At 62.9% G+C, this 15,350-nt stretch overlaps 3 protein-coding genes across 4 annotated transcripts in view; 2 read left to right on the top strand and 1 right to left on the bottom strand.

Moving 5' to 3' along the window:
* Positions 1 to 2,660, top strand: part of ANKRD11 (ankyrin repeat domain 11) — a 141,417-nt gene extending 138,757 nt beyond the window's left edge. For both annotated transcript variants that reach the window (XM_030457533.1, XM_030457532.1), the window contains 4 exons: positions 271 to 369; positions 477 to 620; positions 1,461 to 1,553; positions 2,291 to 2,660. In XM_030457533.1, the coding sequence (XP_030313393.1) occupies positions 271 to 369; positions 477 to 620; positions 1,461 to 1,553; positions 2,291 to 2,476 (522 nt within the window). In that variant the 3' untranslated portion in view covers positions 2,477 to 2,660. The remainder of the gene's footprint in view (positions 1 to 270; positions 370 to 476; positions 621 to 1,460; positions 1,554 to 2,290) is intronic.
* Positions 2,661 to 5,408: 2,748 nt separating this feature from the next.
* On the top strand, positions 5,409 to 9,065 carry SLC22A31 (solute carrier family 22 member 31). The gene is given in 10 exon segments (XM_030458017.1): positions 5,409 to 5,771; positions 6,381 to 6,484; positions 6,564 to 6,718; positions 6,930 to 7,098; positions 7,439 to 7,517; positions 7,519 to 7,585; positions 7,677 to 7,785; positions 7,856 to 8,070; positions 8,186 to 8,297; positions 8,396 to 9,065. Coding segments are annotated over 10 exon segments (1,722 nt in total). The 3' UTR covers positions 8,745 to 9,065.
* A 50-nt stretch (positions 9,066 to 9,115) lies between these two features.
* Positions 9,116 to 14,570, bottom strand: CDH15 (cadherin 15). The gene is made up of 14 exons (XM_030457556.1): positions 14,488 to 14,570; positions 13,144 to 13,275; positions 12,852 to 13,007; positions 12,624 to 12,768; positions 12,377 to 12,540; positions 12,041 to 12,169; positions 11,741 to 11,926; positions 11,406 to 11,659; positions 11,156 to 11,298; positions 10,829 to 11,065; positions 10,506 to 10,745; positions 9,962 to 10,098; positions 9,707 to 9,865; positions 9,116 to 9,615 (listed from the first exon to the last, which is right to left on the bottom strand). Exons 1-14 carry the CDS (start codon positions 14,536 to 14,538, stop codon positions 9,418 to 9,420), a joined length of 2,331 nt encoding a protein of 776 aa, XP_030313416.1. The 5' UTR covers positions 14,539 to 14,570; the 3' UTR covers positions 9,116 to 9,417.
* Between the last annotated feature and the right edge of the window lie 780 nt (positions 14,571 to 15,350).

The raw sequence follows: 15,350 nt of genomic DNA, 5'->3' as shown, positions 1-15,350 counted from the left end.
CCCTTTAAAATCATCAAATCCAACCACCAACCCAACACCACCATGACCCAGAGTGCCACATCTACACATTTTTTTAACACCTTCAGGGATGCTAACTCCACCGCTGCACTGGGCAGCCTGTTCTGATGCTTCACTGCTCTTCCAGTGAAGAAATCCATGGCGTGTGGGGGGTGATTTAGGCTGGGCTCTACAGGCTGACCTCTTCTCTCAAAAGGAGTCCCCCCCATGGGCTCCAGAGCAGCTCTAACCCTGGCTGTGGTGTGCCCACAGATCGCCCCACCGCCCTCGCTCGCGGAGCCGCTGAAGGAGCTCTTCAAGCAGCAGGAAGCTGTCCGGGGGAAACTGCGGCTCCAGCACAGCATAGAGAGGGTAAGAGAGCACCCCAAGGGAAATTCCAGCTGGGAAAGAGGTCCCAAGTTTCCTCTGCTGGGGAAACCCAGGCTGCCACACTCACCGCTTGGTTTGCTCTTCCTCAGGAGAAGCTGATCGTCTCCTGCGAGCAGGAGATCTTGCGAGTTCATTGTCGGGCAGCAAGGACCATTGCCAACCAGGCTGTGCCCTTCAGTGCCTGCACCATGCTGCTGGACTCCGAGGTCTACAACATGCCTCTAGAAAATCAGGTCAGTGCCTCTCGTGGTGGCAGTGGAGCCTCTCAGAGATGCTGGGCAGGACCCAGAAGGTGACAATGCTTTTCTGGAGGGAGGGATTTAGGCAGGAGTTGTTGAAGCTCTGCCTGCTCAGCTGCCTGCCACTCAGGGTGGCACAAAGATGCAGGATATCCCACAGGAGCCCTCCCCAGCACCTGCTCAGGGTTCCTAATCTGACTCTTGTTTCTGGTGTCTCGTGTTCTGGGATAACCCCATGTGTGTGCTGGGGAGGGAAATAAATCCAAGAACACGGGGGTAGAGGGAACATCATGTCTCTGCAGGGATAGAGATGACTCGTGCTTATCAGTGAGCCTCAGCAGCCTTTCTTCTTGTTCAGGGTCATCTGCACACTTGTAAGATTTATTTTACTACACTCTGGGATATCTCTTCCTCTTGGAGGAAGGAGAGAGAGCCATGGTATTGATTTGAGTCTGAATAATGGCTTTGAGTGAGCCAGGCTCTGTCTCCCAGCCCACAAAAAGCAGTCATTTCTTTCTTTAATTCACTTCATTCCCTGTTGGAGAAAAGGGGAATCGTGTCTGGTGGCTGTGGTGGTCTTGAGCCACCCAGGAGCCCCCACCCCACCAGCCTGGCTCAGGGAAGCATTGCAAGAGGGATCCTCTGCAGGATCCTGAAGCCCTGGCAACTGCTGCAAGAGCAGTTGGGTGCAGCTTGCTCTGTTCTCCCTCCCACAGGCACCTTTCTTGTTTCTGCCCTCATTGGGGTTTGAATTTGGCCTGCTGGACCTGGAACTGCTTACATGAAAAAAAAAGCAATCTACCATGTAATTCCTTTATGCTGTCTTTTGCTTAGGGAGATGAAAACAAATCGGTCAGAGACCGTTTCAACGCACGACAGTTCATTTCCTGGTTGCAAGACGTGGATGACAAGTACGATCGGATGAAGGTGAGAGGCATGGACAGTAACAGGTCCTGGTGCCAGGAGGGGGCCCCCAGAAGGGTCCCAGCTTTTGGGGTAGCCTGGAAGCCGCCTTTGCTGTTTCCAAAAAGCCTGCTGGGAGCAGGTGTGCTGAGATGGACTTGAGAAGCACAGTTGCTGGTTCCAAAAATGGGGGAAGGGAGATGTGTTCTGCTCCGGGTTGGCTGTTCCTCTGCTTGCTGCCATATGGTCTGGAGATTTCATGGTCAGTGAAACCCTCAGGGCCTGCTCTTCACCAGCAGCACAGGCTGCAGTGAGCTCAGAACCTATGGCAGACTTCATGGTGGCAAGGAGCCCAAGCAGTGATTTGCCAAGCGCTCTGCAGAGCTCTGGGTGGCAAACATAGTTGGGAGCAGGGACATGCTGCTGGCTGGTGAGACGGAGGGAGGTGGCAGCTCCCATGAAGGCAGCAGCACCCTGCTTTCAGATTGATGGGGACTGAGTGTTTACCAGCCTTTAAAGCTACCCCATGAGGCCCTTTTGGATTTGGATTTGCCCTTGCTCCTGCTGAAATTGGGCTCAGCAGACATCCGCCACAGGTTTCCCCCCTGTGAGGATGTGTGTGGCATCCCTTGCTCCTTTTGGGGCTCTGCCCACCCCCATGGGTCCCCCTGGGTGGGACAGGTAGCTGGAACCTTTCCAGCCCTCTCCTGCTGAGCCCTCATTATCTCTTCTTGGTGTTTTCCCCCCTCTCCCCTATCCAGACATGCCTGCTCATGCGACAGCAACACGAAGCTGCTGCCCTGAATGCGGTGCAAAGGATGGAGTGGCAGCTGAAGGTGCAGGAGCTGGACCCCGCGGGGCATAAATCCCTCTGCGTGAACGAGGTGCCCTCGTTCTATGTGCCAATGGTCGACGTGAACGATGACTTTGTGCTCTTGCCGGCATGACAGTTCCAAACCAGGAGACATCACTGAACACTGGCAAGGACGGGGAGCCCTCCGAGGTCGGGCGGTCGAGCTCACATTCACCCTTACCGCTTGCTGATGATTCCCTGGTCAGAGGAGGAGGAAGCAGCAGCAGCAGCAGCAGCAGCAGCAGCAGCTATCGGCAGTAAAACAAAACAATAAGAAATAAAAATAAAAATAAAAATAATTGCACTTTCTTCACAACCGGCGTCCCTCGCTCCCGGACTGACGGCAGCTCCGCCGGGCAGCGGGGTCGGGGCGCATCTCCTTTCCAAGCGGCTGCTGCGGCAGGGAGGCAGCCGGGCAGCGAGCACTCACCGGCCCAGAGACTGGCAGAGGCGTGGGGGGAGGAGGCCAAGGACACCCTTTGTGTGTTGCAGAAGAAGCTGCTGAGCGCGGGGCCAGCCACCACGCCATCCATGTACTTGTGAACACCGTGATTCCCAGCGCTCTGTTTTCCACCAGTCGCGGATCTCTTCTGGGAGAAGCTGCAGTAGGAAACCATGGGGAAGAGGGGAGGGGATGGGGTGGGGGGAGAAGGGAGGGGTGGGGGGTGTTGTTTTGAGTTTCTCGTTCCATCCTGGGTATGTCTAAGAAAAAAAAAAAAGAAAAAGAAAAAAAAAAGAAAAAAAACCCCAAAACGAAAAAAAAAAGAGGAAAAAAAAAGAAAAAAGAAAAAAAAGAATTAGAAACAAAAAGACAGCGTCCAAGTTGGGCAGACGCGGCTCTGGAGGTGTGGAGGGAGGCAGGGGGGGCCCGCAGTGCCCTGCAGCAGCCACTGGGGAAGAGCAGGGGAGGTGGCTGCGCAGCGTGCGCCGGGGCGGCACAGCCAGCGGGGAGATGGTGACACAGAGAAAGGACTTTGCCAACTGTGTTTTTAATGGAGTAAAATCCATGTGGTTTATATATTTTATTTTTTTTTTTCCTTTAATCTTGGGCATTTCGTTTCTCTTTCTGAGAACATAACTTGAAAACACTACAGAGCCAATACTCATATAAAGAAAAATTGTATCCCATAAATGCTGTACAGTTTTTATATACATTAACAATGTACTTTTGCTGCCTTCTAGATAATTTATTTTGCAACACATTACTGCACAGTTGTAAATAACTTATGTACTGTAACATCACTTTCAGTTATGTGTAAAGAAATAAATAAATTAATTAAAATTACTTTTGTATGCATAGCTCACCCTAGGCAGCACTCTCCATATGAAACAAAAACTAAGGGCCAGGATGATGTGAGGTGTAAGGTGAGAACCCATCTGATGCCCTCAGGTACACAGGGGTGGTCCCACCTGTGGTCTGTGCTGCTGGGAGTTCTGGATGCTGAGTTTTATCACCATGTTGTTTCTCTCCTCTTTCCCCTGCCCCTTTGTGCCTGGTGGAATTGCAGACACGAGGGTGGAGTTGGTGGGATGAACCCGGGGGAGTTGGGGACACGCACTGCAGGGGTGCTCGGGGCTGGTGCCTGCTCCTTGGTGGAAAGGAGCTGCCCACTTGGTGATGTCTGACTTGGTTTTTGGGTTGGGTGTCAACTCCTTGCCATCATCCTGCTGCCACGTGCTGGCACCACACTCTTCCACAGGGGATTGCGTTGGACCTGGAGCTCTCAGCAGAGCTCTCAGCTTGGGCTGAATGCTGTTGGCAAAGCTCATCCTCAAGCACAAACTCACTGGAACATGTCTGGAGACAGACTCAGGTGCTCTTCCAGGCAAGGGACTGGATCCACAGATACCCACTGGCAGCCCCTGCTTCTCCTCCTGCTTTTTCTGCTCTGTTTTGCCATGTGCACCAGGTGGTTGAACATCCTGCTGCTATGGGAAGTGGAGATGTTACAAAAGCTATTTGACATCTTGTGTTCTGGCCTGGGAGGTCCAGAGGGGACCCACTGAATTCACAACTACTTGTCAGCCACAGTTTCCTCTTTTGGAGGGGACACTGGGCTGGGGTGGGGCAACTGATGCAAGTGCTGGAGCTGGTTTGCTGCAGGGGCTTTGTTCCTCAACAGGAGAAAGCAGCCACCAAGTTGCATTTGGTTTTAAACTCATTTCCAGCCCTGCGCACTCTTTTATTAAATAAATTAATCAATCTCTCCCATCACACAGTCATTAAAGTTGGAAAAAACCTCGAAGATTATCAAGTCCAAAAGCACAGAGAAACCTTAAATCCACCGTGTAAAGCAATAAAAGTTCCTTATTTTCTTCCAACCTTGCTGCTGAGCAGCTTGGGACTCCCTGGAGTAAACTTTCCTCCTGGTTCCTTCCGCTCCTCCTGGCCACGTAGGAAGGTGAAGGTACCTCCCAGGCCAGGTCCCACCTTCTTTGGGTGCTGTTTGGACCTGCCTGGCAGCTTGGGTCCAGGTTGGGTTTTTTTTTATGCCATCGTTTTGTGTACTTTGTTGGGCACCACGGGCTCAGTGCCACCGCCATGGCCCCAACTTCGTGTCCCCTGCAGGGTTTAGGGGGGTCAGGGTCTATTTGTGGAGAGCCCTGGCTGCACCCCAGGACGCCCAGCACCGACTGGACCTGGGCTTGGGTGCCTGGAGCACCACGGAGAGGGGGGCAAATCGGGATGGGGGGGGAACAGGAACAGGGGCTTGGGGGGTGGGACTGGGCTGGACCAAACCAGGGCGGGGAGGGGAAACTGGGCTGCAGGGGAGCAAACTGGGCTTGGAGGGATGAACTGGGCTTGGGGGGAGAACACTGGGGCGGGGGGGGAACCGGGACTGGGGGCTGAACAGGGCTTGGGGCTGGGAAGAGGGGGGGGACCCGGAGTTGAATGAGGGCAGAGCCTTGCTGCGGGGGGTGTCCAAGCCGGGCGGGGCGGGGGCGGTCCCGGGGGGGCCGTTCCTTGCCGGTGCCGCCCCCACCTGCCCGCACCGCTCCCGAGCGATCCCCGGTGGCGGAGGGTGATGGCGGCGGCTGGGGCGGGGGGAGGTTCGCGTCCGCGGGGCCGTCGGGCGGCGGGGGGGTGGGCTCCCTGCGCGGCGCTGGCGCTGGGGTGGGCGCTGGGGTGGGCTCTGGGGGTCGCCCCCCCACACCGCTGCCGCCCCGACGCCGCTCTCCTGCCGCCCCCGCTCCGCCGCCTCGGGGGGGCCGCGCTGCTCCGCGCCGCCGTCCCCCGCCTCCGCGGCGGCTGGAGCCCCTGCCAGCTCTACCGCTACCGCCCCCCCGCCGCCGGTACCACCCCCCGGCCCAACGGCACCGGGCCTTGCACCCGCGGCTGGCACTACACCCTGCCCGCCGCCGGGCTTCGCTCCAACCTCGTCACCCAGGTCCCGCCGGGAAGGGAGGGGGGGCTGGAGGGGTGCTGAGGGTCCGGGGAGGGGCAGGGGGAACTGTGGGCTGGGGGGGGGTTGTGGTTCTGGAGGAGGTGGGGGGGCGTCTGCTGTCTATAGGAGGGGTTAAAGGGTGTACGGGGAGAAGGATATGGGGGGGGGGAATCCCTGGGGAGGGTGGGAAGGGGTTTGGGGGGGAAAATCCGTGGGGGGTAAAGCTGGGGATCCCAGCAAGGGTCCCACAGGAACACAAGGGGAGCACTGGTGGGGGGATGGGGTTTGCCTGGGGGCCCTAGGGATCCCGGGGAAGGGACAGGGGTCTTCTAGGGGAGGAGGTGGGAGACCTCCGTGGCTGGGGGGAAGCCGTGGAGGAAGGGCTGTTGGGGTCCTGGAGGAGGGAACAGGGCTCTGAGGACCATCAGCACCCTCAAATCACATGTGGCCCCACATTTCTGATTGTGGGGTGGGGACCCCAGGAGTCCCCACTCAACTCATGGGGCTCCTGACCCCATCTGTCCCCAGCTCTGTGGGCAGTGGCAGAGGGGGGGGGTTCTGCCAGGACCCGCCATGCTGACGTGTCCCCAACGTGTCCTCCTTGGCCCACAGTGGGACCTGGTGTGCTCCTCACGCTGGAAGGTGCCCCTGGAGCAGACCACCCACTTGCTGGGCTGGACGCTGGGCAGTGTCACCGCTGGCCTGGCCTGTGACAGGTAACCGGGTGTCCCCGGGGCAGTGTCCCCAGGCAGGGGGCACTGTGCCCAGCCCCGCTCACAGCTCATCCCCCGGCAGGTTCGGCCGCCGGCCCGTCTTTGTGGTGTCCCTGGTGCTGGCAGTGCCACTGGGTCTCAGCGTGGCACTGGCTGTGAACTTTGTCATGGTGCTGGTGGCACGGCTGCTCTTCGGCGCGGCGCTGGCTGGTGGCTTCCTCTCCCTCTACGTGGCACGTGAGTGTGCTTGGTGGGGCTGTGGTGGCATGGGGACCACGGGTGCTGCGGGGTGCAGGATGCTTCAGGGTGCAGGATGCTTTAGGGTATAGGATGCTCTGAGGTGCAGGATACACCAGGGTGCAGCATTCCCCGGGGTATAGGATGTTCCGAGATGCGGGATGCCCTGCAGCCATGGTACCCATGGTGCCCCCTTGTCCCCCCTTGCCAGGTCTGGAGCTGTGTGACCCCCCGCACCGGCTGGGGGTGACGATGGTGGCCGTCTTCTTCTGGATCGCCGGGGAGCTGCTTCTGCCGGGGCTGGCAGTGCTGTGCCGGGACTGGCGGGTGCTGCAGGGTGCTGTCACCATGATCCTGGCTCTGCTGGCTGCCTGCTGGTGGTAAGGAGCCCTTCCCCCCCCCCCTCGGGCCAGGGGGCTGTGTGTGCAGGAGGGGGGCTGAGCCATGCCCTGGGGCTGGCACCCGGCCCTGCCCTGCCCGGGCAGCACCCATCCTGGCACACCCTGACCAGGACCACGAGAGGGATCAAAAACTGCCCAGGGCTCTCCAGGTTTAGCATGAGGACCCTCCCTCCCCGGGTAAATGTTTGCTCAGGTTTGAAGTTGAGGGTTTCTGGGCAGCATTGCTTTGAAAGCGGGAAAGGGGGTGTGTGTGTGGTCAGGGCTGGCAGGGGGCCAGGACCCCGGGGAGCCCTGTGGACACAGTTGGTCACCTCCACAGGTGCCCAGCGCTGCTGTTGGAGTCACCACGCTGGCTGCTGGCTACCTGGCAGCCCGAGAGGGCCAGAAAGACCCTGCAGGTTACTAGCTGAAAGCAGTGGCCACAGCTCCCAGGACGGCTCTTGCCACCAGGAAAGCTTCCTCACAGGTGTGTGGTGGGGGCTGCCGAGGCCCCCTCCCCAAACCTGCCCTGCCAGGGGTGGTGCTGGCTCTAACAGAGGTCCCTCTGTCCCTCCCAGAGCTGGAGTCCCTGGCTGAGGGGTGCCCACAGCCCCGGTACCATGCCGTCTGTGAGATCTTTGGCACCAGGGTCATCTGGAAGAACGGTGTCATCCTCGGCTTTGCGGCGTGAGCAGGCAGGGGGATGGTGGGTGGGAGGTCCCACTCGCAGCCTCCTGACTCTGCTCTCCTCCCGCAGGTTCATCGGCTCCGGCATCCGCCACTGCTTCACCCGCAACCTTTCCCCCCACCTGCCCCAATTCTTCTCCTCCTACTTTGTGCTGGTGGGCACCGAGGCAGCCGCATGCCTCTTCGTCTGCCTGACCGCTGAGCGCTTCGGGCGCCGGGCTGTGCTCCTGCTCTGCACCATCCTCACCGGCATCTCCTCCCTCCTGCTGCTGGCTCTCACGCAGTGTAAGGACGGGTGGGAGACCCCAACCCACTGAGTGGTGGGAGCAGGATTCTTGGGTGGGTGGGGGTGTTGTGTGTACAGGATTTGCCCCCTGATGGTGCTTTATCTCCCCATCAGACCTGCTGGACCTCATTGTCCTGACCCTGTCTGTGGTGGGCATCACTGCCTCCCACGCCGTCACCATGCTCAGCATCTTCTTTGCCAGCGAGGTCCTTCCCACCGTGATCAGGTAAAAGGGAAGCTGGCACCCCCCAAGGGCACTCTGGGAACTGGGGGATCACCCGGGCAGGGTCCCCAGGTCCCCTCTGAGCACGTTTTTCCCCGCAGGGGCGCCGGGCTGGGTCTGGTGGTGGGTGCCAGCTTCGTGGGCAAAGCGGCCGCCCCCATCACCGCCATCCCCAACAGCCGTGGCTTCTTCCTGCACCACCTCGTCTTCGCCTCCTTCGCCATCCTCTCTGTCCTCAGCATCATGCTGCTGCCCGAGAGCCAGGGCCGACGCCTGCCCCAGTCCCTGCAGGATGGGGAGAGCCAGCGCCGCCCCCCCCTCTTCCACCGTCCCCCCCGGGAGGACCACCTGCCCCTCCTCTCCCCCCACGACATCCCCCACGACTACTCCCGCCTCACCACCTCCACCAAGAGGATGCTGAGCTCCCCACCCCCCCCTTGCCAGACGTAGCCATGTTCCTATCCCCACCTCCCACCCGGGGGGGCTCATATAGTGCCAGGACCTCCCCACCCTCCCCCTCCAGAGCACCAGGCCCCCCATCCGTGGGTGCTTGTGGGGTACACCCGGGATGTGTGTGCTAGTTGGGCTGGTGGGGGGGGGTGACAACACACGCACCCCATGTGGGGCCAGGTCCTGCCCTGGGAGGAGCTGTGCTGGGAATCCTGGGGCAAGGGTGTTGCTCTCCCCCTACCCTGGGATGTTTATGATGGGAGTGATGCCCCCCTGGGGGGAGAATGTGGCAGGTGCTTGCAGGCTGCCAATAAAAGTGCCTTATTTCTATGGGTGGCTAGTACATTTGGGGGGGGGGCCTGCACGGTGCCCCTTGCCACCCTCCCCTTCTCGGGGGTCTTTATTATTGGAAGAGGGAAGAGCTGGGGGGGGTTCCTCACCCCCTTAACTCTGCAGGGTCTTTCCCCAGGGTGTCCCTCCCGACCCCCTGCGCTGCCTCGGGGTGTGCACAGGTGTGCAAATCTGGGGCACCTGGTGCACACGTGTGTGCAAAGCCCCCGCAGTCAGGTGTTTTCTGCACGTCCGTATGCAAAGCTGCTGCATCTGGGCTCCCCCCTCCCCTTGCACAGAGGTGTGCAAGCCCCCCGCTGCTATCCCCCCCTCCCCATCCCTGTCATTGCCCGTAGAGGTCTGCCAGGCGTCGGAAGCGTGGTCCCCACTCGCTCAGGTAGTCATAGTCCTGGTCCTCATCCGTCAGGCTAGAAACGATGGAACTGAGGGGGCTGGCGACCGAGCCTGAGCCCTCGTAGTCGTAGATGAGAGCCGTGTCGTAGGGCGGGACGCTGGGGTCACTGTCAGCCGCCTCCAGCCCCTGCGGGGACACGGGGAGGGGAGGGAGTGACAGCGTCAACCCCGCTGGGAATGCCGGGGGCAAGGAGAGGAGCCAGGCTACAGCCACCCACCTCGTTGATGAAGTCCTCGATGTCGGAGGGGCTGCTGGGCAGCTTGCGGAGGGGAACCTGGGGGGTGGGGGTGCTGAGCAGGGCGTCCCTGCGCACCGGGGGCTTGGCCCGGGGCTGCAAGAACTCGGGGTGCCGGAGCTGGTTGATGTCATAGGCGTCCTGCGGGGATGGTCGGGGGGTCAGGGGTGCAGGGATGGAGTGGACCTCCCCACCCTCACCCCCTCCCGGGATCCCCCACCCCGTCGGGGGGCTCACCTGGTCCTCCTCGCCCCCACCCTGCTCGTCGTAGTTGAGGATGTTGTCCCTCATGTCGTCCCCCGAGCGCTGCAGCAGCCCCTTGCGCAGAGCCCGCCGGCGCCCCCGAGCCCCGGCAGCCCCCAGCCCCGCCAGAACTGCGGGCAGAGGGTGGGTGGGCACCGGGTGAGGGGCTGGGGGTGCCCACACGGTGGGATGTGGGGCGGTGGGGGTGCTGGTTGGGTTGGTGGGGCTGGGAGAGTGGGGTGGGGATGCAGGTAGGGAGTTGGGCTGGGGGTGATGAAGGAAGTGATTGGGGAGGGGTCTTGGTAGGGGTCAGAATGGGTGTTTAGTGTCATGGGTAGGGACTGCATGGGGTTCCTGCACCAGCATGGGGTGATGGGAATAGTGGGTAGGGACTGGATGGGGTATTCTGGACCAGGATGAGTGGGGTCAAGGTGACAGAGCATGCTGTTGGGGTTTGGGATGGGTGACTTGAACCATCACTGCGTGGTAGGATACAAGTTTGGGGGAGTGGGGTGAAGATGGTTGGGGTCTTACTCACCCAGGAGAAGAATGCTGCTGCCCAGGATGATCATGAGAGCCCCGAGGGTGATGCCAGCCCTGGCAGTGGCAGCAGCCAGGGCCCCGTCCTGGCAGATGCCATCCCGGCCACAGTGACACACCGAGATGTTCAGCAGCTGCTGCCGCTCCTGGGGAGGGGTCCCCGAGTCCCGGAGCAGCAGTGGGAGCGAGTAGGGCCCCTCGGGCAGGTCCACCAGCACAGCCAGCACGGCATGGGTCACTGCGGGGGGGGGGGGGCATGGGCAGGGAGCGAGCAGGGACCCCCAGCCCCTCAGCAGCCCCCCCATTCCAATAGTGCCTTACCATTGAACCGGGTGATGCTCCAGTTATGGGCAAGCTGGGGGTGCTGGGGGCTGAGATGGAAGTGGAAGGGGGCAGCGTGGGGGGGCCGGTCGTCATCCGTGGCCCCCAGGAGCAGGTTCCCCCCACGGCCTGGCCGCCCACAGACCACCCCAGCCAGAGGCTGCAGCAGGGGCGGGTGGTCGTTCACCTCCAGGATCTCGATGGAGAGGGTGCCGGTGGCTGAGAGCGGGGGCTCAGCTGGAGGCACAGAGAGGAGAGGTGAGGAGTGGGAGGGGGGGATGGAGAGGGCTGGTTGTGGGGACACAGACATGGGGGGACACCGCTGACCGTCATCACGGGCGAGGATCAGGGCGATGTACCATCCCCCCTGCAGGAAGGCAGAGGGGTGCAGCAGCTCCCGCTTGGTGCGGACGGTGCCAGTGTGGGGGTCCAGCTGCAGCCAGTCCGCTGGGTCATAGAGCAGTGCGTAGCTGTGGGTGCAGGGGAGGGGGTCACACCGTCACCCACCCACCCCCAAAACACCCTCTGTGGGAGCCCCAAGGTGAGGTGATGCGAGGGGACAGGGATTGGGACTCACCTGAGGGTCTGGAGCTGGTGGGTATCGGGGTCACTGGCGGTGTAGGTGGTGATGGGGGTGCCCGGGGGGGTCCCCTCCAGCACGCTGACCCTCCGTGGGTTCTCACGGAATATGGGGGCTTCGTTCACATCCCGCACCCGTACCCGCACAGTAGCCAGAGCCCGGGGGCTGGCGGGGGCCGTGGGCTCCAGGGGGCCCTCGTTCTGCACCGACACCGTCAGCTCAAAGCGGTCCCGCGCCTCATGGTCCAGCGGCTGCCAGGAGGGGACACAGAAGTCAGCAGAACCACGGGACCCCCTCTGAATGCCCCCCGATCCCAGCTGCCCTAGGCTCACCTTGGCCACGGAGAGCACGCCATCGTTGGTGTAGGGGTCTGTGCGGATGGCAAAGGCACCCTCGGGGTCACCCTCCAGGATGGTGAACTTGGCCAACCAGTTGGGCGAGCCAGCCAAGTCCTTGTCGTGCACAAAGACCTTGCCCACGTCCACCCCGGCCGCCTGCTCCTCCACCTCCATGGAGAACTAGGGGAGAGCAGCGTGGGGCTGGTGGCTGCCCCCTGCACTGCTGCTGCTGCCCCAGCTCCTGCCCTGGTCACCCCCCTGCATGTCCCCCCCCAACCCCACCCTGGTTGCTACCTCTTCCTTGGTGAACTCGGGAGCGTTGTCATTAATGTCCTCCAGGTAGATGACGGCCGTGGCCGTGGTGGTGAGCCCGTCCCCAGACATGTCAGCTGCCTGCACCGTCAGGTTGTACACCCCCACTGTCTGTGGGGAAGGAGGTGGGGTGGTGGTGCTGAGCCCCTCCAGCCCCCCTGGGAGCCCAGAGGTCCCCCAGCTTCTGACCACCCACCCTGTCCCCACACCTGGGGTCGCTCATGGCTGGAGCTGTGGCTTCACCAGCTGGGGGTGCTGTGGCTGCCCCCAGGGCTGGTGTCACCCCGGTGTCACCCCGGTGCCCCCCATGGCCGGTACCTCACGGTCGAGGCCAGCCCGCGTGGTGCAGATCTGGCCAGTGGTGGCATTGATGCTGAACATGGTGGTGGTGGTGCCCTGCTCCAGGATGGAATACCGCAGCACTGCGTTGTCTGTGTCGGGGTCATCGGCGTCGGTGGCATCCACGGTCATCACGCAGGTCCCTGCGGCCACAGGAGCGCCTGGTGGGTGCTGGTGTGTGGGCTGGCTCACCTCCCCCATCCCTAGCCCCCCCAGCTGGACCCACCTGGCTCAGCCCCCTCCACCACATGCCCTGTGAAGACATCCTGGCTGAAGAGCGGGCGGTTGTCGTTCTGGTCCACCACGATGATCTCCAGGTCGGTGGGGTCCTCCAGAGTCACTCCCCCCAGGTCCAGCGCGAAGGCTTTGAGCTACGGGGGAACAGAGCAGGTGGGTGAGGGTCTGGCTGGGGGGGCTGGGGAGGGGGCTGCAGGTGTCTGGGCAGCGTCCTTACCCGGTAGCGGTCGTTCTCCTCCCGGTCCAGCATGGCGTTGAGGAAAACTTTCCCGGTGAATTTGTCTATGGAGAAGATGCCAAGGGGCTCCTCGTCCACCCCCGGCCCCTTGATGCTGTAGATCACCCCCCCGGGCTGCTGCTTGTCCGACTTGATCTGCCCCGGGGAGAGCAGGTCCTGGGGGCTGTCCCCTCCTGGGGTCCCCTCTGCCCTCCCCGCTGCCATGTGCCTCCCTCCTGAGGTGCCCCTCACCCCAGCTCCTGGCAGAGAGGGTGGGGGGCTCCCTGCCTACCTGCACCAGGAGGTGGGGGATGCGCTTGTGGTTCTCTGAGATGCTGATGGGGGGGATCACCCAGGCCCTCTTCACCCGCCGTGGACCCTCGTGCTGCCACCAGGCCTGGGGGCTTCCTGGGCCTGTGGCACCCTGGGGGGGACATGGTGCTGCTGGTGACCCCAAAACCCCTGGAGTGGGACAGGGCCTTGCACCCGAGCTGGGTGTGTGGTGTTGGGGTGCTGGCACCCCTGAGGGCAGTGCGTCTGGGGGTGCAGCGAGGCCAGAGGGGTGGGGATTAGGAATGTAGCCTAGGGGAGAGGAGTTGGGGGGGGCTGCAGCAGGGGTTATTGGGCTGGGGGAGGCCTAGAATGGGGTTAGGGGCTGTGAGCGATAGGTCAGGGGGGGACGGCATTGGGGTGGTGACATGGGGGTCCAGAGCTGTGGGAGATGGGTGTTGGGAGGGGGGCTGGGAGCTGTGGTGTCGGGTTGCTATGTAGGGGCTGCACGAAGCCCCCACCCCTGGCCTCCATGCCACATGTGCTGTCCCCTCCCCAGGGGAGGAGCACATCGGCACCCACCCACCTCTGCACCCATCTTCTGGGCTCTGGGGGTCCCCACGTTTGCACCCTGCCTGTGGGGGCTGTGCTTGGGGGTCCCTGGGGATGCTGTGAGGCTATGCTGGGGGAAGCATGGGGGCTGCTGCTGACCCCATGGGATAGGCGGGACAAGGGGCTGCAGCCTCCAGCTGTCCCTCTGCCCCTGCAGAGGCTCCCCCTGTCCCTGGGAGGCTGCTGGAGATAAGAAGGGTGGAGGGGGGCGATGGGGGAGCCCCTGCTGCAGGGGGGACCTGCCCTGCAGCCCCCCCTTTTCTTCCCCTGCCTGAAGCATCCAGGCCAGAACCCCAGTAGCCCCATGTGGTTCAGGCCTGAGACCTCGGTGAGGGACTCTGGGGTGTACCCGCAAGGTCAGAGGGGTGCAGAGGGGTCTGGGGTGGAAAAAGAGGGGGAGCAGGGTGTTTGTGAGAGCCTCACCCTCCCCCAAATCCCATCTCCTGCTTCCCAGGAGCAGGCAGTGTGCCGGAGCCGCAGGCCCCCCCCGCTGCCGCCATCTGTGGGGTGGGAAATGTCCCAAGAGGGGCACCGAGCCCCTACCACCCCCAGCCCTATCCCCGCGACCCCCAGGGATGTCCTTGTGCCGGGGCTGGGGTCCGGCTGCTCCCCGCCACCCCATCCATCTTCCCCATACCAGCCGGCCCTTCCAGGGCAGGGAGCAGGGGGATCCCCAGCCCTGTCCCCAGCCCTGTCCCCAGCCCTATCCCCAGCCCTATCCCCAGCCCCTTCCCCATTTGCCCTCGCCCCTTACCCGAGCGCAGAGGGGGGCGAGCAGGCAGGCGAGGAGGAGCGGGGGGCTCATGGCGGAGCGGGGCACAGTCCGGTCGCTCGCCGGCCCGGAGCTAAAATAACCGCGGTGCTGGCTGAGTGACAGCACATGTGCTGCCGAGCGGGCCGGGCCCCCCCCGGCCAGGCAGCTGTCCCCTCCGCCCCCCCCTGCGCCCCCGGCCCGCAGCCCGCACCCCCTGCCCCACGGAGGCCCGGCGGAGGGGGGTCCGGGAGGCTCGGGAAGGGGGGCGTGGGGTGTGGAGGGGCGCGGGGGGGTCCTTGCGGTCCCGGGCGGGGGGCTGGGGGTACGCAGCCCCCCTGGGCAGGGCGGGCGGGAACGCAGCAGCTGTCGCCGGGCGCGCCCCGGGGATGCCGCGACGGGGCGGGAGAGACCCGGACCCGGTGTCCCCGCCGTGGCCCGTCCGGCATCGGGACCGGGACGGGCACCGGGAACGTTACAGGGACCGGGATCGGGATCTGTTCTGCACGCCCCTCTCTGCCCCTGTCCCGCCGGTGCCGGTGCCGCGTCCGTCTGGGCTGGCGGCGGGACCGGCCCTGGAGAGGGATGGCAGCGTCCCGCCGTGTCCCTGTCGCGATAGGTTCTCACGGAGTGGATCCGGGCTGATCCCGAAGCCCCGGTGAGGCCCCCGGCTCCGCTGCCCCCTGGCCCCCCGGGGCCCCTCCCAGTGCTCCTCCCCGACCCCCTCTGCTTCCCCACGACCCCCGGTGCCGCTCTCCGCGTTATGCCCTGACCCCAGAGCCCAGCCCTGGTGCCCCGACTCCCGGTACCGCTGCTGGTTCTACCCTCTGACCCCCGGTGCCATTCCCGACTCTGATCCAAAAAAA

Source organism: Calypte anna, chromosome 11, assembly GCF_003957555.1.
Source record: "Calypte anna isolate BGI_N300 chromosome 11, bCalAnn1_v1.p, whole genome shotgun sequence".
Taxonomy (NCBI): domain Eukaryota; kingdom Metazoa; phylum Chordata; class Aves; order Apodiformes; family Trochilidae; genus Calypte; species Calypte anna.
This window is presented reverse-complemented; position numbering and strand designations above follow the sequence as displayed.

What these genes read in the sequence shown, in the direction of transcription:
- CDH15 (XM_030457556.1), bottom strand. Translation starts at nt 14,538, where the DNA reads ATGAGCCCCCCGCTCCTCCTCGCCTGCCTGCTCGCCCCCCTCTGCGCT. An exon ending in TCCCCCACCTCCTGGTGCAG is followed by an intron (nt 13,008 to 13,143) that starts GTAGGCAGGGAG and finishes TCCCCGGGGCAG; the next exon opens with ATCAAGTCGGACAAGCAGCA. An exon ending in GCGTGCTCTCCGTGGCCAAG is followed by an intron (nt 11,660 to 11,740) that starts GTGAGCCTAGGG and finishes CCCTCCTGGCAG; the next exon opens with CCGCTGGACCATGAGGCGCG.